We start from the raw sequence: 27,502 nt of genomic DNA, 5'->3' as shown, positions 1-27,502 counted from the left end.
ACTGTTGTGAAGAAGTTTAAAGCCGGATTTGGTTACAAAAAGATTTCCAAAACTTTAAACATCCCAAGGAGCACTGTGCAAGCGATCATATTGAAATGGAAGGAGTATCATACCACTGCTAATCTATCAAGACCCGACTGTCCATCCAAACTTTCATCTCAAACAAGGAGAAGACTGACCAGAGATGCAGCCATGAGGCCCATGATCACCATGGATGAACTGCAGAGATGTACAGCTGAGGTGGGAGAGTCTGTCCATAGGACAACAATCAGTCATACACTGCACAAATCTGGCCTTTTATGGAAGAGTGGCAAGGAGAAAGACATTTCTCAAAGATATCCATAAAAAGTGTTGTTTAAAGTTTGTCACAAGCCACCTGGGAGACACACCAAACATGTGGAAGAAAGTGCTCTAGTCAGATGAAACCAAAATCGAACTATTTGGGCACAATGCCAAACGATATGTTTGGCGTAAAAGCAACACAGCTCATCACCGTGAACACACCATCCCCACTCTCAAACATGGTGGTGGCAGTATCATGGTTTGGGCCTGCTTTTCTTCAGCAGGGACAGGGAAGATGGTTAAAATTGATGGGAAGATGGATGGAGCCAAATACAGGACCATTCTTGAAGAAAACCTATTGGAGTCTGCAAAAGACCTGAGACTGGGACAGAGATTTGTCTTCCAACAAGACAATGATCCCGAACATAAAGCAAAATCTACAATGGAATGGTTCACAAATAAACGTATCCAGGTGTTAGAATGGCCAAGTCAAAGTCCAGACCTGAATCCAATCGAGAATCTGTGGAAAGAGCTGAAAACTGCTGTTCACAAACGCTCTCCATCCAACCTCACTGAGCTCCAGCTATTTGCAAAGGAAGAATGGGCAAGAATTTCAGTCTCTCGATGTGTAAAACTGATAGAGACATACCCCAATCGACTTGCAGCTGTAATCGCAGCAAAAGGTGGGGCTACATAGTATTAACTTAAAGGGGACAAATAATATTGCACGCCCCACTTTTCAGTTATTTTATTTTTTAAAAAAGTTTTTAAAATGAGCAATAAATTTCATTCAACTTCACAATTATGTCCCACTTGTTGTTGATTCTTCACCATAACATTAAAATTTTTATCTTTATGTTTGAAGCCTGAAATGTGGGAAAAGGTTAAAAATTTCAAGGGGGCTGAATACTTTCGCAAGGCACGGTACGTTATTTTGATTTGAAAATATTATTTTTTTTTTTTCTTGTGCAGGTCCCGAAAAAGCATCCCAGATGTATATGCTGAGAATTTAATATCTGTTGGACTATTGACTACAGAAGAGGTTGGAGATATAAAGACCTCTTATTACACCAAATTAAGTGACCAGCTCAACAACATGACATTATACACACCACCTCCGACTAACCTTCAGGCTAACTGGAGTGAGATGGTTGAACCAAGTAAACGGATAACAGCATGGGACTCTGGTGTTCCCACTAATTTACTACAGTTTATCGGGGCCAAATCTGTAGAAGTTCCTGCTGAAATTCAGATGCACAGCCATCTTCTCAAGATGCATGCGCAGGTTGGGGCTAAGTGATTTCCCTCATGTGTATCTTTGGGGGATCCAACCTACTTATGAGTTTTAGTAAATGAGAGTGAAGATATAATTGTATGTTTCTATGTTTAGTCCAGAATACAGAAGCTCCAGGAAGGAACAAAGTTAGACTGGGCTACAGCTGAAGCTTTGGCTTTTGGTTCCTTGCTTTGTCAAGGTAACCTCGCTTTCTTGATCAAATACTCTTGATAGATTTTTTTTTTTTCCATAATGTTTATTGAATTCTCTGTCTGACATATGACACCTTTTTCTTTCCATTAAAAGGTTTTCATGTTCGACTAAGTGGACAAGATGTAGGACGTGGAACATTCAGTCAAAGACATGCCATGGTGGTTTGTCAAGAGACTAACGACACTTATATTCCTCTGAACCACATAATGTCAGAACAAAAAGGATTTTTGGAGGTCAGTTTCCCTAAAACCATGCATAATGCACTACTATGTTCCATATTATGTTCTCATTGGCATCTTGACTTTTATGGCCATTGTTACATAAAACTTGGCATTAACCTTTGTGTGAGCCATTTAATTTATAATGGGTCCATCAGGTTTCGATTTTATGGTGAGAAAAGGCTAAACATTTCCGGCAATCAGAGAGCAACAGAAATCTGATATAACAGATTGCAATGCCAATATTTTGTCTTTTACTCCATGTCGAACTTGCTTTTGATCATACACTTACTGCTCACTACGAACAGTCTATTTTTAACAAGAAAAAGCTATAATTCAGCAGGGCCATATTTTACTATAGTTAGTTAAAAAAAAAAAAAATTGTTTCCTCTAATTGCAGGTAAGCAATAGTGCTTTATCGGAGGAAGCCGTCCTTGGATTTGAATACGGCATGAGTATAGAAAGTCCCAAGTTGCTGCCAATTTGGGAGGCACAGTTTGGAGATTTCTTCAATGGAGCACAGATAATATTTGACACCTTTATTTCTGGAGGTATGATGGTATTAAATAACTGATAAATAATAAAAATTGACTGAATTTAAAACCAAATAAATCAAAGTGGCAACAAAGTTTTCTATCAATTTCTTTCTTAGTCAATGCATCTGATGTAGCGTTTTTCTATTATCTGAAGTTCAGTGCTGGTTACAGGGTAAATTGAAAACTGAATGTAATCATTTTTCACAGTGTGCATTTTCTGTCTGAATACCTTGTCAAACCAATTGATTTTTGCCTTTATTAGTATGAAAGCGTGGATATCAGTAGGGCAAAATGTCATTGTCATGCGATGTTCAGCTCTGCACACACCGGCTGGTACTGTGGTGTCAGACTCTGTTCACACTAGAGAGTCTGGCAAGCAACCTGAGACTTCTGGATTGTTCAGCCAGAGCAGGGCGTCTGCTGGTTAATGTTCACTGGTCTTCAGCTCTGCAGGAGTTAATTCCTGAAGACTGCTGAGTGGGACCTAAGTGCTCAGGCTGATGATTGCCAAGTGCAGCTGTCACTTCCCTATTTAAAGGGAACCTGTCACCTAGAATAGGCGTTATGACCTATCAGCAGACGCATGTGTTCCCTAATTACACCTCCCTACCCATCCCTGTGCTGTTAAATTGTATTATATGAAAGTAATAAAAAACGTTTTTATTACCTTCATATTTCCTATGTAAATAGCAGGGTATTTGGTCCCATGGGCGGCGCCTTGCCCTATAGACGTCTGCATACTTTCCGTGGTATCACCCCCCTCCTGTGGGCGTGATACCATGGAGTCACATGAGCGACGTCCCCGTCGCTCATTCTATCCTGCGCGCATTGCGGCAGGCTTCTTCTCCGGGTGTTCATTTGCTGGCTTCAGACGTGCACTGCGCATGCGCAGTGCGCGTCTGAAACTGACAAGGAGAACCCGGAAGAGAAGCCTGCCGCAAAGCGCGCAGGATAGAATGAGCGACGGGGACGTCGCTTATGTGACTCCATGGTATCACGCCCCTGTGGGTAAAGTATGCAGACGTCTATAGGGCAAGGCGCCGCCCATGGAACCAAATACCCTGCTATTTACATAACAAATATGAAGGTAAGAAAAACGTTTTTTATTACTTTCATATAATACAATTTTACAGCACAGGGATGGGTAGGGAGGTGTAATTAGGGCACACATGCGTCTGCTGATAGGTCAGAATGCATATTCTAGGTGACAGGTTCCCTTTAAGGCACTGCCTCCTTCCAAGAGGTGCCGATCTTAGCTTCAGTTTTACTTGAGCGAACCCGGTCTTGGTGCTTTTCCTGTGAATGGTGATCCGTGCTGCGTTTGAGTAATGTGAGCGTTTTCCGGTTGTGCGTTACTTCCTTCCCTTTTGCATTGCACCCCAGTACACTTATTGTCTCTCCTGTGTGTTTTGAGGCTATGTGTACGAGTTTACGTTCGCTTTTGTCCGTGTCATTTTGAGGGGTCGTAAGATCATGACCCGGACAGGAGTTAGGGTCACGCTAGGGGCTTGAACCTCGTTACCCTCAAACCTACCTTCGAGATAAGGAACAGCACAGGGTCATAAGCCTCAGGGCCAGCCTAGGGGCCCCTTTCCTGTTTCAATTTACCCCGTGACAGTCATTTATCTAAGTTTTAAAATCTACTGAATATATATTAATGGGGGTTTTCTGTTTGTGGAATGTAAGTAGATAATGTGTTCAGGTCTGTGGGCAGTCCCTCTCCCCAATGGCTGTGGTGATGAGCAATGCTCAGTAGTCAGGGACTCTGAATTACAGAACATAACACTGCTATGGCAAATATGTCTTGAAAATGTATCTTTAAATTTGCTGTAATTGTACAATGTACGAAACGGCTTGTTATTCACAGGTTGTCCAAGTTACAGAGATATAGAATACTTCGAACTTAGTGAATTTGAACTTTGAAATTTATAAATTGCCAAACCTGTAATTGTTACAAATCTGTTCTTGACTACCATCATAGACAGCTAGTAGTTTATCAATCGCCCAGTTAGCCCTTTGTAAAAATAAGACAAGCCATGTCAGCTTCCAATGGTCGATAGCCTATGGAGAGCTGTCATCGCGCTATCCACGTTAATCAGAACAAATGTAAATAATAACATTCACCTCCATGTACTTTATGCAAAGATATTTGAGACCATGGCTAAGCTCTGAAAAGTAAATGACAGTTTGAAATTACAGTGCTTCATTGTTTTGTTTTTATGCCCATATAGGTGAGGCTAAGTGGCTTTTACAGAGTGGAATTGTGATTCTGCTTCCACACGGATATGATGGTGCAGGTCCAGAACATTCTTCCTGCCGCATTGAACGCTTTTTACAGGTAGCCCTAAATATAAAAAGATTAGCCACTCATGGTGGTTGTTTATTTGAAAAATAATAGCTATAGATTTTATTTATGTAAATATACTTATATAATTACGCAATTCAGCTAGGAAAGCTCTATTTTTGCCTTTCCTTAACCATCACCAGCCTTAGGCGGGCTTTACACGTTGCGACATTGGTAACGATATATCGTCAGGGTCACGTCGTTAGTGACGCACATCCGGCGCAGTTACCGACATTGCAGCGTGTAAACCCTAGGAGCGACAATCACCGATCGCAAAAACGTCAAAAATCGTTGATCGGTGACACGTCGCTCTTTTTCATAATATTGTTACTGCTGCCGGTACGATGTTGTTTGTCGTCGTAGAGCACCACACATCGCTGTGTGTGACACCGCAGGAATGACAAACATCTCCTTACCTGCGTCCACCGACAATGCAGAAGAAGGAGGTGGGCGGGATGTTATGTCCCGCTCATCTCCGCCCCTCCGCTTCCATTGGCCGGCCGCTTAGTGACGTCGCGGTGACGCCGAACGCACCTCCCCCTTGAAGGAGGGATTGTTCAGCGGTCACAGCGACGTCGCCGACCAGGTATGTGCGTGAAGCTGCCGTAGCGATAATGTTTGCTACGGCAGCAAGCACCACATAACGCTTGTGCGACGGGGGCGGGTGCAATAGCGCTCGACATCGCTAGCAATCGCTAGCGATGTCGCAGCTTGTAAAGCCCGCCTTACTTTAATCCTGTGCTCAATATAGGAGAGAACTTTTCTGTGCCCGTATCTAACCAATATTGTGTGTAAGGGAGCCAGCTGACTGCTCTTTTTAATAGCTCAAGTAGTCCCTTTCCTTGACTTTGTCATTATACCAGACATTGTAAGAGGCTGGCTTAGCTTTTAAAGGGGATGTCCACTATTAGAACAATCATTTCTCAATCCCTATGTTTCCCCTCTGTAAAATAATAACACCTATATTCACCTCCGACGCAAGCGTCATTCCAGCAGCGTCAGCATGGACTCTTTCAGGATCGCATGACATTGGTATACCAATCGGGGTAGGCTTTACTCCCCTCTCCTATGGATGTAATTGACATGCAAAGGAAGAGAGAGAGCAGCAACAGATCTCACTTCCTCCATATGTTTGATTTGTCCGAAGGAGAGGAGAGTGAAGCCTGTGCTGCTTGGCTGCAGGGGTCGCATGACTTAATAATGTCATGCAATCCCCAGATGAACCAGTGGGGAAACATAAGAATTGGGAAGGAGTTGTCCGAGTAGTGGACAACACTCCTCTCTCTTATCACAGAGCACAACCCAGAAGTGGACTTGGGAGCCACACTGAAGGAGAGGCATTGTTAGAACCTTGCAAACTGCAGCATATTAGTGACCGACATACACGTTTTGGCATAAACCTGTTTATTTTCTTTGTGTATATTGGAACAACAGAAAAATAAACAGAGGAAAAAAAGAAAATTAGACATAGTTTCACACACATCTCCCCAAAGTGGGCCTGACATAATTGTTGCCACAATCTACTTTTAATATTTGGTTGCACACCTTTTGGAATAAATAATTGCAATCAATCGCTTCCTATAACCATCAACAAGCTTTACTCCTCTCACCTGGAATTTTAGACCACTCCAATATTGCAAACTGCTCCAGGTCTCTCATATTTGAAGGCGCCTTTTCCCAACAGCAATTTTAAGATCTCTCCAGATTTTCAATAGGATTTAGATCCAATCTCATTGCTGCCACTTCAGAACTCTCCAGCGCTTTCCATCCATTTCTGGGTGCTTCTTGCAGTATGTTTGGGGACACTCTCTTGCTGGAAAACCCATGACCTAGGACATAATCCCAACTTTCTGACATTGGGCACTACATTGTGACCCAAAATCCTTTAGTAATCCTTCAGATTTCATGACTCCTTGCACACAGTCAAGACACCCAGTGTAGAGGCAGTGTCAGCTGTGGAGTCCTCCAGGGTCTCCAGACATAGCGTTTAGTTTCATTAAAATGTCGACAGATCGTTCGTGCTGACAATGATGCACCCTGCAGGACACCTTGAATTTCTTTGGAACCCTTAAACCTGGTATTGAAAAGTTACTATAGCTCTGTAATGCATAGTGACCCTAAGGCTATGTGCCCACGGGGAAAGTGTCCTGCGGATATAGCCACAGGACATTCCGCAGGAGCTCCCAGAAAACCGCAGCACAACTTTGTCTGTTTCCATGCTGCGGTTTTATTGCGGAATGTCCTGCGGATATGCTGCGGTATCCTGCATTGAGGATACAGTACCATGGCTTTGGCACTGCATCCTCAATGCAAAACAAGTGCTGGAGTGATCGGGGCGATCATACTTACCTCCATCATGCAGCACTTCACTCTCCGGCCCTGTCTGTGTGCATATTGCCAGAGAAGGTGGGCGGGCCTGAACTAGCTCTGGCTGTCACATGACCGGAGCTCGTGCAGGCCCCGCCTACTTCCTGCTCCTGGCTCCACTGCGCTCCTCTGCACCGGAGGAAGTGACTCCGGTGTCTTCTATCAAGGCAGGTAAGTATGGGATCGTGCGGAAAAATCCGCAGGAATAATTGACATGCTGCAGATTTTTCCGCAGGAAAATCCGCATTATTTCTGCTGCGGAAAAAAACGCAGCATGGGAACAGCACTCCCCAAATGCCGTAGAAATGGCTGGGGAGTCGCTGTATTGTGGATTTTTGAAAAATCTACGGAATTTCCACAAAAAAATCGCGGCAAATTTTCCGCAGCGTGGGCACATAGCCTTACAAGCTGCCTCCTGCTGCCTTTTCTGCTGAGACAAGATTTCTAGTCATACTGTGGAATAGGAAGGTCTGAACAGCACCTCCCCTGCCTTTTCCGTGCAGAGGAACTTACCGCTGTGCTCCCCATGTGACTATGTGAATGTCATATCAATATTGAATGTAGGAAGACCGGAACACCAGCGGAAGAGGCAAAAAGAGACAAACTCAGGGCACTTGTGGGGTGACTATATGAGAAATGTAGATTCACTTTAACATACCCCTGGAAATTTCGTGACACTTTTATTTAGCTGTTTGTTACAATGCAATGTGGTACAATGTTACTAACAATGTTTTATTTTCCTACATAGATGTGTGACAGCACAGAAGAAGGAGTAGACAGTGATGCTGTAAATATGTGTGTTGCTAATCCCACAACTCCAGCACAATACTTTCATTTGTTACGCCGACAAATGATAAGAAATTTCAGAAAACCTCTAATTGTAGCCTCTCCAAAAATGTTACTCCGATATCCGGTAACTATATATATTTTTTCTCTTGCAATAAATACATAATGCCAAGAATTAAAACAAAAACATATTATGGTCAATTAACCCAGTCACTTTAGATTTTAGATTGTGGGATGCTGGATGAACATGGCATTGTATTTTGACAAGTGTTTTAAAAAGCACTTTGCCATCAATGGTGTAAGTGAAACAAAACTGTTCTCCACAACTAAGGCTTGTTGATAACCACTCTGATTGTGGTCTTTTTTTTTTTTTTTCTTTTAGTAAACATGTTGCAAGCAATTAATCAATGTTTTTGCCAAAACACTGTAGTAAAACACTTTGAAAAAACGCAAAATGTTTGTGTAACAGATTTTGCAACTTTTCGAGTTTTCACAGCAGATTGAAGCATCACCGCCAACAAGAGCGGAGCTAGGGAGGAGCTTTGATGGCCTGGCTTGTCTGCCTTTCAAATTACAGAACGCCAGCACGGTTTTTGATGCCAAAAATGCTACTCTGGTCTTGGAATGGAGTAACATTTCTGGCAAGATGCATGCTTTAATAAGCTGTACCAAATTCATTATGTGGCATGCACTTAAGAGATTTAAAGGGAACCTGTCAGATGCAATATGCACCCAGAACCACATGCAGTTCTGGGTGCATAATGCTAATTCCTGCCTGACCATCCCTGTATCTAGTAGCATAGATAAAGAGATCTTTAGAAAAAGTATATCTAAAGATCCTTTATGATAATGAGCGATACTTAATGCCCAATCTAATCAGCGATGACCATGTACCGGACATAGAGTTAATGCGCGAGATCACAAGTCCCCGGCACTTCCTGTCATGCGCACTATGAAGCCGGGTATGCGCCTCACGACTTGAGCGATGTCTAGTGCGCACGACTGGAAATGCTGGGGACGTATCATGCGCATTATCATGCGTATCAATACCCTATGCCTGGCGTACTAAGGCGGTGCAACTGACACAGCTATGCACTCACTGCTGATGATGATACTGGGCAGTGGGCATTGAATAGCATGTTAGCACGCCCCTATGCTACTAGATACAGGGACAGTTGGGCAGAGATTAACAATATGCACCCAGAACTGGTTCCCTTTTAAGTATGTATCATGTTCCTGCATGGCTTTCATTAACACTGGTGTATGAAACTCCAATCTTAATAAATCGGGGCAATTATATATATATATATATATATGTGTGTGTGTGTGTGTGTGTGTGTGTGTGTGTGTGTGTGTGTGTGTGTGTATGATATATATGTTGCGTTTAGAATTAGAGTATTAGTAAAGCATGAAAGTGGAATAATAAAAGGTGGTGGAACTGTACAGTGAGTAAAAGGATAATAGAGCTTAATATTCCCATCGCCAAGATCCTATTCCAATATTTTGTAGGTGGTATTATAATAATAATAATAATAATAGCAAATACCTCCAATTAGAAATGTGGTATAGTTCCCCTGATTAGCTATGTCACTTACAGAACCTCATATGCAGGGCATTAGAGTAGCTTAGGTATCCACAATAAACTGTCCCTATATGGGATACCAGATGACATTCCATCCATCTCCTACACAGCCACACAGTTTATCTTGCTAAAGTGTGTGGTAGCCCTGCTGGTTAAATGTGAATGCAAATTCTATATAAATTTTGAAGGATCAACAACAAAGTACTCGCTATTATTCATTCTTCAAGGTGGGAACCACACGTTTAGACATAATCTGTTCACCTTTTCTGTAAGTAACAGACTTATGAACAAAAATCTTACATGTGTATTTATCAGCTCAAAGGACAAAGTGCCACTGGTCTGATGTTTCTACAGAGGAGGATTAAGCTGGGGTCACACTTAACGACAGCGACAACGACGTCGCTGTTACGTCACCATTTTCTGTGACGTAACAGCGACCTTGTAAGTCGCTGTTATGATTGCTGCTTAGCTGTCAAACACAGCGACGCAGCAGCGATCATAACGTCGCTACATGTGCAGAGAGCAGGGAGCCGCGCACACTGCTTAGCGCTGGCTCCTTGCTCTCCTAGCTACAGTACACATCGGGTTAATTAACCCGATGCGTACTGCAGCTACATCTGCACAGAGCAGGAGCCGGCACTAGCAGCAAGAGCGGCGGAGGCTGGTAACGAAGGTAAATATCGGGTAACCAGGGAAAGGTCTTCCCTTGGTTACCCGATGTTTACCTTGGTTACAGCTTTCCGCAGCTGCCAGACGCCGGCTCCTGCTCCCTGCTCGCTTCATTTCGTCGCTCTCTCGCTGTCACACACAGCGATGTGTGCTTCACAGCGGGAGAGCGACGACGAAAAAATGAAGCAGGACATTCAGCAACGAGCAACGACCTCACAGCAGGGGCCAGCTCGTTGCTGGATGTCACACACAGCGACAGCGACGGGACGTCGCTGCAACATCACAGAAAATGGTGACGTAGCAGCGACGTCGTTGTCGTCGTCGCTGTGTGTGACACCACCTTAACCGCTGAACAGTTAATCTAAAGATTGTTCTACTGCTTGAACTAGGAAAGACCTAGCACAATGACTGATTAACTGAGGTTTTATATTCTCCATGATGTCAGTATTCTCTATGAATATCACTAGAGTTAAAAATATAAGATCTGAATTTAAAACAAAAAAAAAACCTGTATTTGTGCATAGATATATATAACTTACATTTATATACTTTTTTTTTTTTTTTTCACGTTACTGACATTTGACAGTTTTATTAATTTCATTTTTTTTTTTTGTTTGGAAGGCTGCTGTTTCCAGCTTTAAAGATCTGGCACCAGGAAGCACATTTAAGCCTGTTATAGGAGACGTTGCTGCAGACCCCAAAAGGTACTTTGATTGATTACACCTCCATTATAAAAGTGTTCTAAAAAGGGCCCATTCACCTGCCATCCGACTAATCTGTTCAGATTCTTAATTTTCACCCATACTGTGTTTTGTTTTTTGTTTTTTTTTTTCCTGTTCTTTTGATAATATTGGTTGATTCTCTTACATGTGTACCTATTTTTTTGTAGTACATGATATTTTCATGGAGCCAAAGGAAACTACAGTATGTGCAAATCTAATGTAAAGAGTTGAGCATTGACTATTGGTTAAATTTCCCGTCCTGCCACTGTTCTTGTGGAGTTACTTGTCTACTGCAGAGCCTGCAACCAGTTAATGAATTAATATTAGTGGTACTGACTGATTTAGCTTAAATGCAGTCTGTCTTCCCCTTGATAGCAGTAACACTAGCTAGGATGCCAATACAGTGGTGTGAGATCGCTAGTCGTTGCAGAATGGTCTGGACAATTTTCTTCAAAGGTGATGTCCTGCTGGGCAGGACACATCACTGTGTTTGACATCTAACAATGACCTCCTATACAGGTCACTCATCGTTACTGAGTAACGTCCTTGGTAAGGTCTGACTGTGTGACATCTCACCAGCGACCTCCAAGCGACTTACCAACGATCCTTATCAGGTCGCATTGTTTTCGGTATCGCTGGTAAGTCGTTAAATGTGACTGGGGCTTTACCTTCTTTTTAAAAGGGTTTAAACAAAGTTTATAAGTTTTATCTAAAGGATATGGAATAAATTGCTGATCCCTGGGGGGTCTGAATGTTTGGCCTCCTGCAGATTTAAAGAACTGGGTGAGATAGAGAACATTAGGAAGGGAGCAAAAGCCAAGCATGGACTTTTCTACCTCATTCATTGTCTATGGGACTGCCAGAGACAACTATGCACAACTCTTAAAAACTTAATATAAACTGCTTAAAGGGGTGTTATCAAGTTTAAAAATTATCGATGGGATAGGGTGTAACTTTCAGACTGCTGTGGCCAACACCGTTTCAGAGAATTCTGTCTCTGAAAAGCCTTGAATGGAGCAAAGGTCAGTCATGAGCATTACCGCTCCTTTGATTCCTAATAGGAGCTCCAGAGATTGGCATGTGCAGAAATCGGCTGAGCTTCAGCGCTAATATTGGAATGTATTGAAAGGCAGTATGCATTATCGATTTCTGCTCCACTCAGCCAGGGCTCTTCAGAGCCCAGGTTTTTATTATCGGTGTGGCCACGGCGGTCGGACTCCCAGCGATTAATAAGTTAACCCTGTCCTTCGCACAGGAGATAACTTGCTTTCAAACTTGAGGGCACCCCTTTAATTGCTGAACTCTTGTGTATCCCCAATGAAATCCTGGGATGGCACATGTGCAATAATCATCCTACTCAATTAATGACTGCGCATGTGCCATATCTCTGTGTTATTGTCCCAGGATGCCACATTATGTGAGGAGACTTCAGAACCTAAGAAAGTAAGGGTACGTGCCCATGATCAGGCTTCCTTGGGTTCTGGATGCAGCGTATTTTCTCTTGCAGAGACGCTAGTGTCCAATGCAGGAGAATGCGCTGTACATGCTCATGATCAGGAGCTGCGGTTCAGAAATCTGCCCCACAAATCTGTTTATGCAGTATTAAAAAGGAGCACAGCGGGCATGGCATTTCTATAAATTCCATCCATCCACTGTTCATGTACTGTATAACCCAGCGTTTTGGAAACAGCAAAAACACGCTGCATCCAAACACAGGTAACACCTGATCATAGGCACGGGCCCTAAGGGTTTGTACTGGAGCAGGATTACTGAGGACAGCCAGAGCACTCCATAGGCTTCAGATTGCCCTATTCACTTAATTAGCATGTTTGATAAAAGTACGATTTCCTACCTATTAGATGACTCTAAATGTTTATACATTATTCTATTCCTGTCTACTGAGTCCAGTCCATTGAACAAATGTTATAAAAATAAAACTTTTGACCTTTATTAAAAATTACATTTACAAAATGACATCTAGACTTCCATAAAGTTGCACGAGCACATCACTGCTACTTGTCTCTTTTTTTGTATTTTCAGAGTTAGCACGGTGATTTTGTGTTCTGGAAAGCACTATTATGCCTTAGCTAAACAGAAAGAAACATTTGGAGAACAAGGACACAAATATGCCATTATTAGGATGGAAGAGCTATGTCCGTTCCCATTAGAATCACTGCAGCACGAATTGAGCAAATATCCAAAGGCCAAAGGTGAGTTCTGGGGATGTTTCACTTAACTCTCATTTCTCTGGCAAGTGCATCTAACAAAGCTCATGCTATATATACATGGTTAATGGTTGAACTTTCTCATATGCTGCAATAAGAATTTGGTTCTTTTTTTTTTTTTTTTATTTGAAGGGGAGAGTTACATAAAACCAGTGAAAAGTCAGGTGGAGCGTTAGTCCTTAACAAAATGTTTAATATCAACACTATAGAAATATTAATTTATTATATTTGATTTAACAAATAGTTTTACATGAATCCATTGTTAGAAAAAAAACACTACTACCACAACTACTTACACATACAAAACTAGTAATGTGACATTATTAGTTTTGCTCCTGTAGTCCAGTTGTTAATATTACATTACGTTACTGCCACACGTTTGTGGCATTCTCTCTCGTAGAGCCAAAGATGTTAATATCAAATGGGAGACCTAAACATGGATTTTTGGATGCCATTTGTGCTTTTTTTTCACCATATCCATGCATAAAGCCATAAACAATAGGTTTTGTTAATTCATTTCCCAAAGGAGCCACAACACACAGCACAAACGAGATGTAAACACGCCCTACTAATGAGGTGCACTCCCTTCATTAATTGGCTTCTATAGTAGTTAATGGCTGAAGTCTAGAAAATCAAATCATTACCCAAACCATATCCATATTTCAGGGGTGGGCACTGTAGGGCAAATTTTATTTATTAATATTACATTTACATATCGTGGGATGTTTTGAGCCTTCAATGGCCACAACCAAGTCCTTACTTTAAATGAAGTTGCATTCTGCAAATTTGCAACAATAGTTCAAGATTTACAGTTGCTAATGTATTGAGTCAAATGGAATATTTTTCTTAAAAGGAAAAAGAAAAATCAAATGTACAACCTGTCTACAATTTTTATTACTTGATTTTACCATTATCAACACCATGTTTTAGTTAAAATTAACAGAAAGATTTATAGTCAATAAATTCTATTCTTATTTTTCAAGATTTTATTTGGAGCCAAGAAGAGCCACAAAATATGGGTGCTTGGTCTTTTGTTGCACCCAGGTGTGAGAAGCAGTTGGGGCGAAAGGTAAGGTTTCTAGATAATGTTAATATATTTTACTATCCAGCTTACATACTGCTATTAATATTAACAGATGTGTCCACCCTTAGCATCGCTTGAACTGCAGGAAGATATACCATTTGTGGTAATTTAAAGGAGTACTGTGGGGAAATAAAAGGAAAATGTTCTACTGTCCCTGTCTTCATAAAGATGTGATGCACAGTGCAGTTCTATTTTCCATACAATACCTGTAATTCCGTGTGACGCTGGAGCCGCTATTTTAATCCCTTTTCACATCTGGGATGTTACATCACACATCAGGAGACGTGGCTTGCGCCCTATGGTTAGTAACAGCCAATGTTCTGATTATTCAAGAAATAACGTCTGGAACACCATTCTGAGTCTGAACTGGGTGCAAAAACCTAAAAAATGCTACACTTTATGGAGAGAAGGTATGCACACCAGTGACTATGTAAGGGGAATATATGAAAAGCAGAAACTGCTGTGTGAATACTGACATGAAAAATCCAATAGCTATATTTAAGAGTGATAGTATGAAAAATTGGGGCTCTGTTGCATTGATCAATTCAATAGCTAAATTTCTCTTTATTCATATGTTCATGGCAGTAATGCAGATTCCATTTTTCATACTTTCACTCTTACATATAGCTATTGGATTTTTCATATCAGTATTCACACAGCAGTTTCTGCTTTTCATATATTTCCCTTACATAGTCACTGGTGCGCATACCTTCTCTCCATATAATGTTCTGATTATATCACACCTCCACCATGTACCCGGTTCTGGACAGAAGCAGATATCAGGAGACTGGTTCTTACGAACAGCATGGAGCAGGCCAGGCCTCCTGATGTGTGACGTAAAATCCCAAAGGAGAGGGGGAGCAGAAAGAGCAGCTCCTGTAACACTGAAAGGTTAAAGGTAAGGTGAAGGGTATTGTAAGGATAATATAACTACACTGTGCATCTCATCTTTATATATTTAGTTCCCCTTAAATACAATCGTTCCATGCAGTAAAAAGAAAATTACCACTGTGGTGTGATGGCATAAGGCTGTATGCGCACGCTGCAGTTTTTGTTCCTTTTTTGGTGCAGTTTTGTTGTCAGCAAGTTTTGACTTTTCACTTTCCAGCAAAGTCTATGAGAAATCAAATTTGCTGTGCGCTGGTTGCAGTTTTTTGTCTGCAGTTTATTTGTCACAAATTTCTGACAAAAAAATGCAGCATGTTCATTCTTCTTGCTTTTTTTGTTGCACTTTTGTCACACTGTCTATACTGACAAACACATGAAGTCAGAATTGACAAAAATGCAACAACAATGCACCAAAAAAGCAACAAAAACGCACCATCATTTCAAACATTTTTTAACATTTCCAGGCTCTATGTGACAAGGTGCAGTTTTGGGTGCCGTTAAAACTACAGTGTGCGCAATACAGTCTTACTCGAATTACTTCGAATTACTTCCAGAATTACTTCGAATTCATGACTGACATTCCCTACACTAGAAATCTCACTCCAGTATCTGGAGTGAGATTTCTGTCTTAGAACATGGAAGCGCACGCCCCTCGTCAGATGCTCCTGATTCCCGAAGACGTGGGCACCTCTTTATGAACTGGCAGCATCTTGACTCTAGCACGCTTTCTCATTAAGATCGACGCTAACAGTGATTATTAGTTGACCAGTTCATTTTCATTTGTCTTCATGTTAGTCTGAGTTTTTTGTTGCTGAATTGCAGGCATTTTACCATCTTACGGGATGCCTCTCTAGTTGCAAAGTCATATTTTCATTTAGCTGCCTCGGTGTACATTATCTGACGAGGTCTGCCAACAATACTCAAAGATATGCAGTTCAGACTTAGTTTGTTGTACCCATGCTCAGTGAAATGCCTAAAATGTTCCTGTGTGACGACTCTTCGATATAGATCCACCACATGTAGTAGCTGAAACTGGCTAAGATACTAGTGCTAGCCAATGTGACATATGTAGGCATTGAAAACCAGAAAATACTTGTGGCCTAAAGTGTGGCAAGAAAACAAAACGATGCTCACTAGGGAACATGCTATTTAGGGAAACTTAAATTAAAGCATTGGAATCTAGTCATTGGTAATGCGGCAAGAGGATTTTTTTTTGTTTTTGTTTTTTATATTCTCAAAACTATTTAAACCATTTAATTTGTGCATTGTGGCTAACTGTATAAAAAAAAAAAGCAAAAAAAAGCCCACAATAAAATCTAGTTAGTAATCATTAGGTGTAGCTCTTCCAAAAACCATCAATTGCTGTACAATAAGAGCAAACATCACTTCATACATTTACACATTATTTATTTTATTTGTACACAATAGATACAATAACAAAATAAAATCTGTGTGTCTATTCTATTTTATTGTTTGTATTGTATATGTATACGAATAAAAGAAATTTGTCGAATGTATGGTGGTGTTTGCTCCTATTGTATAGGACTTGCGAAATGTTAGAAAAGCATATTAAATTTGCCTTTACAAAAAATTTGTCAATGTTTGAGAAGTCTGGTATACTTTTCAAAATCTGTCCAGTCTGTGTTGTTATTGCTGTTTTAAGGAATATATGGATTGTATGTCTTTTTTTTTTTTTTTTTTTTTTCCCTAGCCAAAAACCGATTCTGATTTATATTTATTTTTTTTAAATTATTATTTCAGTGGTTAGTGGCTACTTTCATGCAGAAGATACCAAAATAGTAGTCAGGTCATTTCTTTCAGCCTCCTCACTGCTTTCAAAGCCTGAAAAAAGACTGAACATATGCACATCAAGTCGTTTTTCAATTGCTGTGCTCGTGTTTGTTATGATTGCCATTTTTTTATTTTTTTTTTAGCAGTTTTTCAGACAGGGTCCAGGCAGAATCCACCGGAAAAAGACATTGATTGCACATACAGTGGAACCTTGGTTAGCAAGAGCAATCCGTTCTGGGACTGTGCTTGTTAACCAAGTTACTCGTTCAGCAAAGCAAGATTTCCCATAGGAAATCATTGCAATGCAGACAATTCGTTCCACAACTTGTTAAATGTCCCATCCTGGTCCCCTATTGTGCCATTCCACACACGTACAAACTCACACACACACAAGCACACACAAACACGCATGCACACGCACATATTATGCTCACCTTACCTTCCATTCCATCGCCGGTCTCCTGGGACTTGCTGTTCTCTAGTGCGGGCTGTGTATCTGGTAACCATCATGCCAGAGCGCTGACGTCAAAGGCAGGAGCCGCTTGCCTCTGATTGGCCAGCGCGCTGCCTTTGAGTAGCGTCTGACAGCCGAAGTTCCTGCCTTGTCGCTATGGTTGCCGATACACATCCTGGAGCGGCGAACTACAGGACCCAGGAGGCCGGCGATGGAACAGAACGTACACATATTATGCTCACCTTACCTTCCGTTCCATCGCCGGCCTCCTGGATCTTGTAGTTCGCCGCAAGGATTCCTCCCTCGTCGCGATGTACCGGCGGACTACAAGCACCATGAGGCCGGCGATTGAACGAAAGGTAAGGTGAGCATAATACTGTATGTGTGTGCGTGCGTGCGTGTTTGTTTGTGTGTGTTTTTGTGCGTGCTTGTGTGGGTTTGTGTGGACTGCAAGAGCGGGTCAGAGTGCGGTGGATGTACGGAACCGGAAGTGTGTGCGGTGAGTATTTATCTCGTACAGCAAAGCTTTCTCGTAAACAGAGTTACAAATTTACAGAAGGCTTTGCTTGTTAAGCGAAATTCTCGTTAAGTGGGTTACTCGTTAAGCGAGGTTCCACTGTAGTCTAAGGCCCGTTTCACACGTCAGTGAAAAACAGTGACGTTTTTCACTGGCGTGTAAAACACGCACATGTCCCTGCGTGTGCCGTGATTCTCGGTACACGTGGGTTGTCTAAGTGCAATCCGGGCTCCGTTCTCCGTGGCCCGTGATTGCACTTAGAAAACTACTCACCTGTGCGCGCTCCCGCTGTCCATGATGCTGATCGCTCCCGCGGTGTAGCATCCGGCCGGCGGTGACCCCCGCAGCAGCTGCTTCCGGGTCGGCTGTGTCACGCATAATGAATATGCGCGACAATAATGAGCCGGCTCAGAAGCAGCCGGCAGAACGGGCTGCAGAGGACATCGCTGGACGCCGGGTGAGTTAAAATGTTTTTTATTTTAAAAGCACGTTTTTTTTCTGGCACGTGTTTCACGGACCACACCACTGCGTGGTCCGTGGAACATCAGTGATGCCAGAAAAAAATGGACATGTCTCCGTGCGGCAAACACGCACACGCGGGTATGCCGCACGGAGACACGTGCAGTGAAAAATCACTGACGTGTGAGCACACCCATTCATTATAATGGGTCTGCGTATGTCAGTGATTCTGGTACGTTTAAAAAAAAGCACAAACGTACCAGAATCACTGACGTGTGAAAGGGGCCTAAGGGAGACTGTTTTAGGCATGCTGTATGATTTGTGCAGGAAGAGGGAGGAGATGTGCTGTGTCCATCACCTACACACAATAATGCTCTAACTGATACATTATTGGTGTTAGTTCTTATCGCTTTATCTTCAAAAATGTTATTTTGGGATTTTTTTTTGTCATTCTAGCTACAACTTGTAAGCAGACCTGCGCTTCCTGCACCGGCAGTGGGAATCGGGACTCTACACCACCAGCAACAAGAAGATATCATTAGAAAAACATTTATATAACTAGGAGAATGTACATTTTACCTGCATCAATTCTGGACAGTATCATGCATTTCTTTTCAAGAACATTTTAGGAACTGAATGACAGAAGCCAATTCTTCTCTGTAAACCTTCATTCCTCTCAGGACAGGGATCAAAGCACTAATCTACTTCTTACTCTGCTACAAGTGTCAATGGGATTTTTAAATCAAATGAAGACAGCCAGCTAGATTGCAAGAACTGCAGTATATTAAAGGGGCTGTTTCCTTTTATTGGGGGGGAAAGAAAGTCAACATTGGGTGAAGGAATTTTATGATATTTACTAATGTCTTGTTAAGGCCAGAGTCACACTTGCGAGTGGCTCGCGTGTAACTCGTGCGAGTCTCTCATTGAATCATCCGGCACGGACTCGCACACTCCTGACAGGAGAGGGTCGGTTGCATGTATGTCTATGCAGCTGAGACGCTCCTGTCCTGAGAGTGTGAGTCCATGCCGGGTGATTCAATGAGAGACTCGCGCGAGTTACACGCGAGCCACTCGCAAGTGTGACTCTGGCCTAATAGTTGTTTCTTGACTTAAAGATGTGGAATACCCACGCGTTATTTAAATAATTTACTTGGGAAAAAAATAATTTGGTGCAAATTTCAGCTTCACAATCCTTGTGGTATGTGCAAATACTCTGAAAAGGCTTGTTTACATGTATATTTGATGCATGGTTTTTGTGCAGGAAAAAAAACAAGCATTTTACAGTATACACACAAAAAAAGCAAAAGAGCAGCATATCCATTATTTTAATGTTTCAATGTTTGCCATCATTGAAATTAAAATGGGTTAACTTTAAAAAGCAAACCAAAAACCCATCAAGTAATGCGGCAAGAATGCACATAATTTCCACTCTAGTTTCATTGCCATAGTTTTTTGTTTTTCATACAGAAAAAATATGAAAAAGCTACGTGTGAGCATACCCAAAGTGTGAGGATACCCAAAAGCTGTGGTTACAAGTTCTAGTGGCGCTGCGTGTTTTGCCATGAACACAGTATAACTGCAATGTTTTTACCACAATTTAGGAAAACTGTGGCAAAACAATGTGGTTCATGAAATAATTGTGTGTAGTAAAAAAAAAAAAATCTACACTGCGGCAGCAACGTGTAAACGCAGCCAAAGACAAATATATAATGTTTTGTGTTGGGTATCATGAGGAAAATCCAGCAAACAGGTCCAAAATAATTTTTTATAAAAATACTATTTTTTTTTTTTTTATTCCATAGTTTTTTTTAAAAAAAAAAAGTCCATCCTCAGGTCATAACAACATAGAAAGATGTAGGCGTTTCAAACAAATTGTTCTTACTCTGTTTCTGCGTACATCACATCTCTTAAAGGTTTTGTCTGCTACATAGACAACACCTTAAAAATTGTATTCCCAGTGTAAATTAATAACAAATGGCTGTCCTCCAGCATCAGTGCCATTCCAATGATGTCAATGCCGGGTCTCCCAGGACTTGCATGATGTTATGCCAGGTAAGCGCTGCAGCTAGTCTGTGGTCCCTAATGGACTGCTTTGCTCACACTTCCTTTGGACAAACCTTGGCTATTTTGGAGGATGGGTGAGAATTGAAGCCCATTAGTTACCGCTCATGGCTATGTCACATGAGCCCTGGGAGACTTGGTACCAACATTGTTGGAATGGTGTCGCTGTGGGAGGTGTTTGTTTATTTTCATATTATACTAGGGAAAGACAGTATTTCAGAGGTGATTGAGTAGTGGGCTAACACTTTAACAGTAGTGTAATAACATAGTAATACAGTTTTAAAAGGCAGACAAGGGATCCAGCTTCCATGTTGTAGTGAAAAGAAGACTTTATTCGATTAAAATGCGTTTCGAACACAATCCGCATTTTTTCTGGCTTGACAAAGAACGTGGATTGTGTTCGAAACACGTTTTAATCAAAGTGTCCTTTTCACTACAACACGTAAGCTGGATAATTTGTCTCTTTTCATTGCTCCTTTTGACATCCCCAGAATGTTGGTCCATACATGCCGTTCCGTTACCACAAGGTGAGCTGGACTATTATCCTTCCTTGTAAATTCAGTTTAGGCAAGTCTTGCACTATACAATAATACACAATAATAGTCAATCTGAATGTTAGACAGTGATTTCTGTAATTAAGGGCTCCTTTTATATAAGTACATTTTTATCATTTTTATTATTCCCTAGTGGACAGAATTGGTCTTTACTTAGAGGATAGAAAAAAAAACTTTAACTCTACATTATCCTCCTTGATTTAATTTTTTTTTTTATCAGAACAGGACTGGATCCCTTTTGGGGGTATCCTTAATCAATGACTATCCTTTTTTTCTGTTATATTTGGTTAACATTTTAGACAGCGATAATTATGAAGTCAAAATACATAATACTGTAGTAAAACTGTGTTGTTCAAAATTCAGTGTCGGTTTTCAAGTAAAAATTCTTACATTTTTGTATGTGATAACATTTGTACAAAGTAGTTAGAATATAGTTGAACGTGTTGATTTTATCAACCATAATGTTTATTGCTATTAATTGTGCTGTTTTCTTATTTTACCTATTTATTATTATAAGACAATGTATGACATTAAAAAAATTCTAATTCAAAAATAGTTTCAGCTCATTTTTGATGTGATGAGAAAAATATTACACATTCAGCCATATCCAGTCATACAGAGCGCAACAGTTCAAAATGTTATTGAAATCTACTTGCAGAAATTATTTTAACCGACAATCCATGTAAGTAAAACAAAATTTCCCTCAAATGTCTCTTTATGTCTTAACCTAGATGTCACGTGAAAACTATTAATCCCTGCTTTCTTATACAGATGCATGCTCAACTCAATAGAATAAACAAGTATTTTATATGGGGAAAGGAAGACCAAATTTACTTAGTGTAAATCAATGGGCCCAGGAAGGTAGGAAAAAAGAAACCATTAATATTCACCTCCTGGACTGACACCATATCTCCATAGTCAGCGATGCTTCCCATGTTGGTCTGAACCTCTGTCAGGGGATTCACTACAGCTGGTCAGCTGCTGCTAGGTGGCTGCAATGTTGACATTTTGGGCAAGCCAAGCCAGAAGATATTCTGAAGGAAGGGAAGCAGCACTGATCTGGGGTATATCAATTTTTTATATTGTTCTAACCTCCATGAGCCCATTAATAAGAGGTTGTCTAGTAGTGGATAACCCCATTAATGTGTATGGGCAACGCAATCTTAGTCTGCACCTTGAGAACGCAAGTAAATCTGTGTTTCGAGCCTTCGTAAAGGGACTCTGTTAGCACAGAATGACTGACTGTTCAAACCAAGTACAGGAGCTCAGTGCAGCATGGTGTGGCCAAACATTTAAGTGCATCTTACTACATGTTTGTTTTCCCTCCATCTCTGCCCTTGTCTGGCTCTATGAAGCCACAGCGGTCAATTAAAAAGGAAGAGGGGTAGATATAAAGGGGAAAAGAAGCAGGTGGACCGGTACACTTATATGTTTAGCCCCCACCATGATGCACAGAGTGCCAGCACTTGGTTTGAGCAGTCATTCTGTGGTTACAAGAGTCCCAAGAGTAAAAGGAACATTTCAAATTGAAGAAACAGCCTGAACTATTAGCATCATGTCCTACTACAGGAGAAGCCGAGCCAATGGATATGTTTTTATGGCAAAAGATTAAAAAGAAGTTGTTATAACTAGGGACTGATAGCTATGTATTCTTGCTCATTCTAGAAAGGCTGTTGGTCATTTATTAGAACAACCTACTTGATCTCTGTATCAAGAAGTGATGATTTAGAATATAAATCTGTTTTCCCTTAAGGGTACTTTACATGCTGCAATATCGTTAATGAATTATCGTCGGGGTCACGGTGTTTGTGACACACATCCGGTGTCATTAACGATATCGCAGTGTGTGACAAGTACGTGCGACCTTAAACGATCGCAAAAGCGGTCAAAATCGTTTGCCGCGGAGAGATCGTTCTCTGCTTATTAGCGATGTTGTTCGTCGTTCCTGCGGCACCACACATCGCTGTGTGTGACACCGCAGGAGCGAAGAACATCTCCTTACCTGCCTCCACCGGCAATGTGGATGGAAGGAGGTGGGCGGGATGTTACGTCCCGCTCATCTCCGCCCCTCCGCTTCTATTGGACGCTTGCCGTGTGACGTCGTTATGACGCTGCACGAACCGCCCCTTTAGAAAGGAGGCAGTTCGAGGGTAGAGCGACGTCGCACGGCAGGCAGGTAAGTCGGATGACGGGTGTAAGCGAGGTTGAGCGCCACGAGCAGCGATTTGCCGGTGTCGCACAACCGACGGGGGCGGATACGATCGCTTGCGATCTCACTAGCGAGATCGCAGCGTGTAAAGTACCCTTTAGTCCCATCAGCAGCACATTTGTGGAAAAACTCCACCCTGTGAGCTGATGGGACACGTGGAATTTTTGATAGCCTGTTAAAGGACCCTAAAACGCCACCCCTCTTGTGTAATTTTTCAAGTATTTTGCTTAACAAAAGAAATAAGGATTGTATTGCTGATGGGACTAAGAGTAAAAAATAAATATAAATGATAAATCACCACATCGTGAGTGGGATATATATACCACAACTTTAAGAACAGACTGCCGAAAGGAAGTCTCTCCTAAATAATTGTCCTGTAATAGAGGTGGAAGAAGAGGAGCAGGTTCTGCACCACAAATATGTTTACTTAGACAACAAATCATTTTGCAGCAGAAGTTGACACAGGTCTAGTAGAACTGACCATTATAACCAAAGTATCCAAAACTTGCCTTACTTTGAGTTATGTGAACAAGACCTTCTTGGGTAAATATGGAATCACTATTACTGATATCTGGTCAGATCTTATGCAACAATCTCCTCACATTTGAGATAGTACATAAGTCAGACTGTACTTCAAGGCAGGGCCGGCTCCAGGTTTTTGTGGGCCCCAGGCAAAAGCGTCTCAGTGGGCCCCACCCTCACGTAGAGATGCACATGCACAGACATGCACAACATGTGTACACATACAGGCATACGTACACATACATATTTAAAGACAAATTCACAAAAAAATACATAGACATAAAAATAAAGTCATATACACTGACATACATAGATACACGTCATACATGCACACAGAGACACATTAGAGATATTATTAATATGGTGAAGCGACAGCAGCCTCACTCACCTTCCCGCGCTTGTCTCCCTTCCACTCCTCCCGGACATGTGGCTGTACAGGCCGCGCTGATTGGTGGCTAGCACTAACAGATATGCATGCATGCACGCACGCACGCACAAAATGCTCAGACCCATGCATGCACGCACGCACGCACACAATGCTCTGCCAGGCACGCACACACAATGACCTGTCAATTGTTTTTGCCATTTGGGTTTTGCACTGCAAAGTTGAGTTTTTGCCCAAAGTTCTGCCACAAAAAGGCTGCAGTTTGAACTGCATAGTGCGGTTTAGAAAACCAAATTCCCATAGACTTTGCTTGAAAAGCAGAACACATCCATTTTGACATTAAACGCTGCAGTTGAAAAAGCAGGTAAAAAGCAAAGTGCGTTCTTACCCTTAACCCTAGAACGCATACCTGGGGCCTCGTAAGCCTGCTAGGTCATTTGTTTTCTATGGTAGATTGTATTGCTTGCGCGTTCTAGGGTTAATATTAATATTATTCCGTTATATCCCAATATATATGGGAGATGAGCACACAAAAATGGGGGGGGGGGGAACTACTGCTAAGATGTATATATATCAGTATGTATTAATGCTGGGATCTTTGTCATCAACCCCTATTTGCAAACCTGTGTATATTTGACACCCATTAATGTTTCCCCATTAACACTTCCGATATCATATCAAATTTTTCTTTCTTTTTTTTAAACCAATCCCCACCTCTAGGGGGTTTGGGAACGTGTTCAATGCCCGTGATGGTAAGGGAAGAAAAATCTGCTGCGTGAGAATCAAGAAAATATTTAGTAAGACCTGACATGGAACGTTTTTTTGTTAATCTGTTAGAGGTAGTTGTATCTTGAACTAATGAAGAAGTTCTGATATGTTCAGATATTCTGACCCTAAGGGACCTCGATGTGCAACTAATATAATTTTTATCACAGCTGGTGCATGTCGCCTTGTATACTATGTGTGTTGAAGAGCAATTAATGAATGAGTTAATTTTAAAAACTTCATCATTCTTTCCCATAAATGATTTTGTTTTATGCATACATTTACAAAGACTGCAGTGCTGTGAACTGCATTTATAAGAGCCTGAGGTACTCAACCAAGTTGTTTTGGGTTTGCTCGCCACATACATACTTGGTGATACCAGGTTACTGATAGTTTGTGCTTTCTTGGCCACAATATTGATCCCCTGTGAGAGACTGGAGTCCAATTCAGTGTCCTGCCGAAGAAGGGGAATAAATTGCAGAATTGCTTTTTAATGCGGAAAAAATCTACACTGTAGGGAGTGGAAAATGTAACACGCTCCATTTGTTTTTTATTTTTCGGTCGTTCTTCCAACAAACTATCCCATGTTCTATTGGCAGTAATGGTCAGTATACCTTCTTTTCTTTAATCTGTTCCTGATATGATTGGCCTCTTTGAAATAAGATATTTCCGATGAACACAGTATTTTTGCCCGTAAGAATTCTCCCACGGGTAAGTTCTGTAATGTGTGTGGCATGCAACAACTGTCAGCGTGGAGTGTGGTATTGCCACTAACCGGTTTCCTATATAAAATAGAATCAATAGTCCCTGTATCAGGATTACCAAATAATTGGATATCTAGGAAGGGTGCCAGGTGTATGTGATAATTCACAGTACACCCTAATTTTAAGTTGGTGTTATTAAGATATGCACTCAAAGAGTTGGTGAAATCTTGAGGTGTATCATGATCTTTGATTGATTGCTCTCAGTGAGAGAAACAAAATTAAAATTTTGTAGTTGTGATACCTCTTAATGGCTAACTAAAAGTAAAAATAAAATCTGATGTTATAAAGCAAGCTTTCGAGACATCTCAGGTCTCTTCATCAGGCATGGTATGACAAAATATCTGAAGAAACACAAATATATACACAAAACAGGGCAGAGCGATGCATAGTAAAAGGACATTTAAATAAACAAACACTGAGCTTAGAAAGTGTAACCTTAATTAGCTTTGATTAGTGGTGTGAGTTTTATTGTCCCGATATCCATGTAGGCTGAGGCATGGTGCCCATATAGATATTCACTAGGGCACACGAGAAACTGGCTCCCATGGGGCATCCAGTTATTTGGAGATAGTAAGCCCCATTGAACTGGAAAAAGTTGTGTCTCAGTAAGAAGCCTGTGACGGTGAGGATATATTCTTTGAAAATGTCCTCAAGTGAGCTATACTTCTCGAGATGGTAGAAGAGGGCTTGCAGTGCCTCATCATGTGGAATACTGGGGTATAGCGATATGACATCGCTGGTTATCTAGAAAGAGTGTTTTGTCCAAGTCATCTCCCCTAAATTCTGTAAAAGGCTCTTAGTGTCCCTTATATATCCTGTAGTACGTCTCATGAGTGGCTGTAAAATGTTGTCAAGCCAATCAGAGAGATGGCTGGTTAAGGAACCTGTGCTGGCAACAATGGGTCTTAGAGGAGGGGGAAATATGCCTTTATGCACTTTTGGGAGACCCTGAAAAATTGGACTTATAGGCATGTCAATCAAAAGATATTCATAGATTTTTATTAATGATACCCCACTCCAGACCCTGTGATAATATAGTTTGCAATTTAGTGGAAAAAAATCGATGTAGGGTCATTATGCAAGCGCCTGTAAGTGGAACTGTCATTCAACATGGTATTTATTTTCCTCTCATATAAGGTGTTATCTAGTACGACTACTGATCCAACCTTATCTGCCATCCGGATGGTGATGTATACTCATTTTTCATCAAGTCTCTAAGGGCACTTCTCTCCCGAAGGGGTAAATTATCCTGGACATCAGGTTTGGAAGAAAGAATTCTCCTAACTTCTGTCTCCATTAGATCCTGGTAAGTGTCCATGACCGATGCTCGAGAGGCTACGGAATAGAAACCCGGATTCTTAGTGCCAAATGGAGGTATTTCAGATATTGTACAAGATTCAATCAGTTCTTGCAAATTCATTATAGAGATTTGTTCCTTTAAATACAAGAATAAAGGAATTGTGGTGGTATTGTAGTATGAGAAAGAAGGATTTTTGTGTACTCACCGTAAAATCTCTTTCTCTGAGTCTTCATTGGGGGACACAGGACCATGGGTTATGCTGCTGTCACTAGGAGGCTGACACTAAGTAAACAGAAAAAGTTAGCTCCTCCCCAGCAGTATAACCCCTGAGCCGGAGGCGGGCTCAATCAGTTTAGTGCACAAGCAGTAGGAGGAGAATCAAACAATCCTGGATAAAACAAGTTAAAAACTATGACCAGTAATCGTGTGACTAGTGGCCTGGGGAAATGGCCACTGATGCAACCGACAGGTAATATATATAACCAATAACACAAGCAGGGTGGGTGCTGTGTCCCCCAATGAAGACTCA

At 41.3% G+C, this 27,502-nt stretch overlaps 1 protein-coding gene across 1 annotated transcript in view; it reads left to right on the top strand.

The window, feature by feature from the left end:
• DHTKD1 (dehydrogenase E1 and transketolase domain containing 1) overlaps window positions 1–21,581 on the top strand; it is an 85,345-nt gene extending 63,764 nt beyond the window's left edge. Inside the window, exons 8-17 of the mRNA XM_075345272.1 lie at window positions 1,255–1,567; window positions 1,673–1,757; window positions 1,865–2,004; window positions 2,390–2,540; window positions 4,757–4,863; window positions 7,985–8,149; window positions 10,895–10,977; window positions 13,036–13,205; window positions 14,204–14,289; window positions 18,870–21,581. Coding sequence (XP_075201387.1) covers window positions 1,255–1,567; window positions 1,673–1,757; window positions 1,865–2,004; window positions 2,390–2,540; window positions 4,757–4,863; window positions 7,985–8,149; window positions 10,895–10,977; window positions 13,036–13,205; window positions 14,204–14,289; window positions 18,870–18,971 — 1,402 coding nt within the window. The 3' untranslated portion in view covers window positions 18,972–21,581. The remainder of the gene's footprint in view (window positions 1–1,254; window positions 1,568–1,672; window positions 1,758–1,864; window positions 2,005–2,389; window positions 2,541–4,756; window positions 4,864–7,984; window positions 8,150–10,894; window positions 10,978–13,035; window positions 13,206–14,203; window positions 14,290–18,869) is intronic.
• The last annotated feature ends 5,921 nt before the right edge of the window (window positions 21,582–27,502 follow it).

Source organism: Anomaloglossus baeobatrachus, chromosome 4, assembly GCF_048569485.1.
Source record: "Anomaloglossus baeobatrachus isolate aAnoBae1 chromosome 4, aAnoBae1.hap1, whole genome shotgun sequence".
NCBI classification, from domain to species: Eukaryota; Metazoa; Chordata; class Amphibia; order Anura; family Aromobatidae; genus Anomaloglossus; species Anomaloglossus baeobatrachus.
Note: the sequence above shows the minus strand (reverse complement) of the source record. Positions and strands in the feature narration are given on the sequence as shown.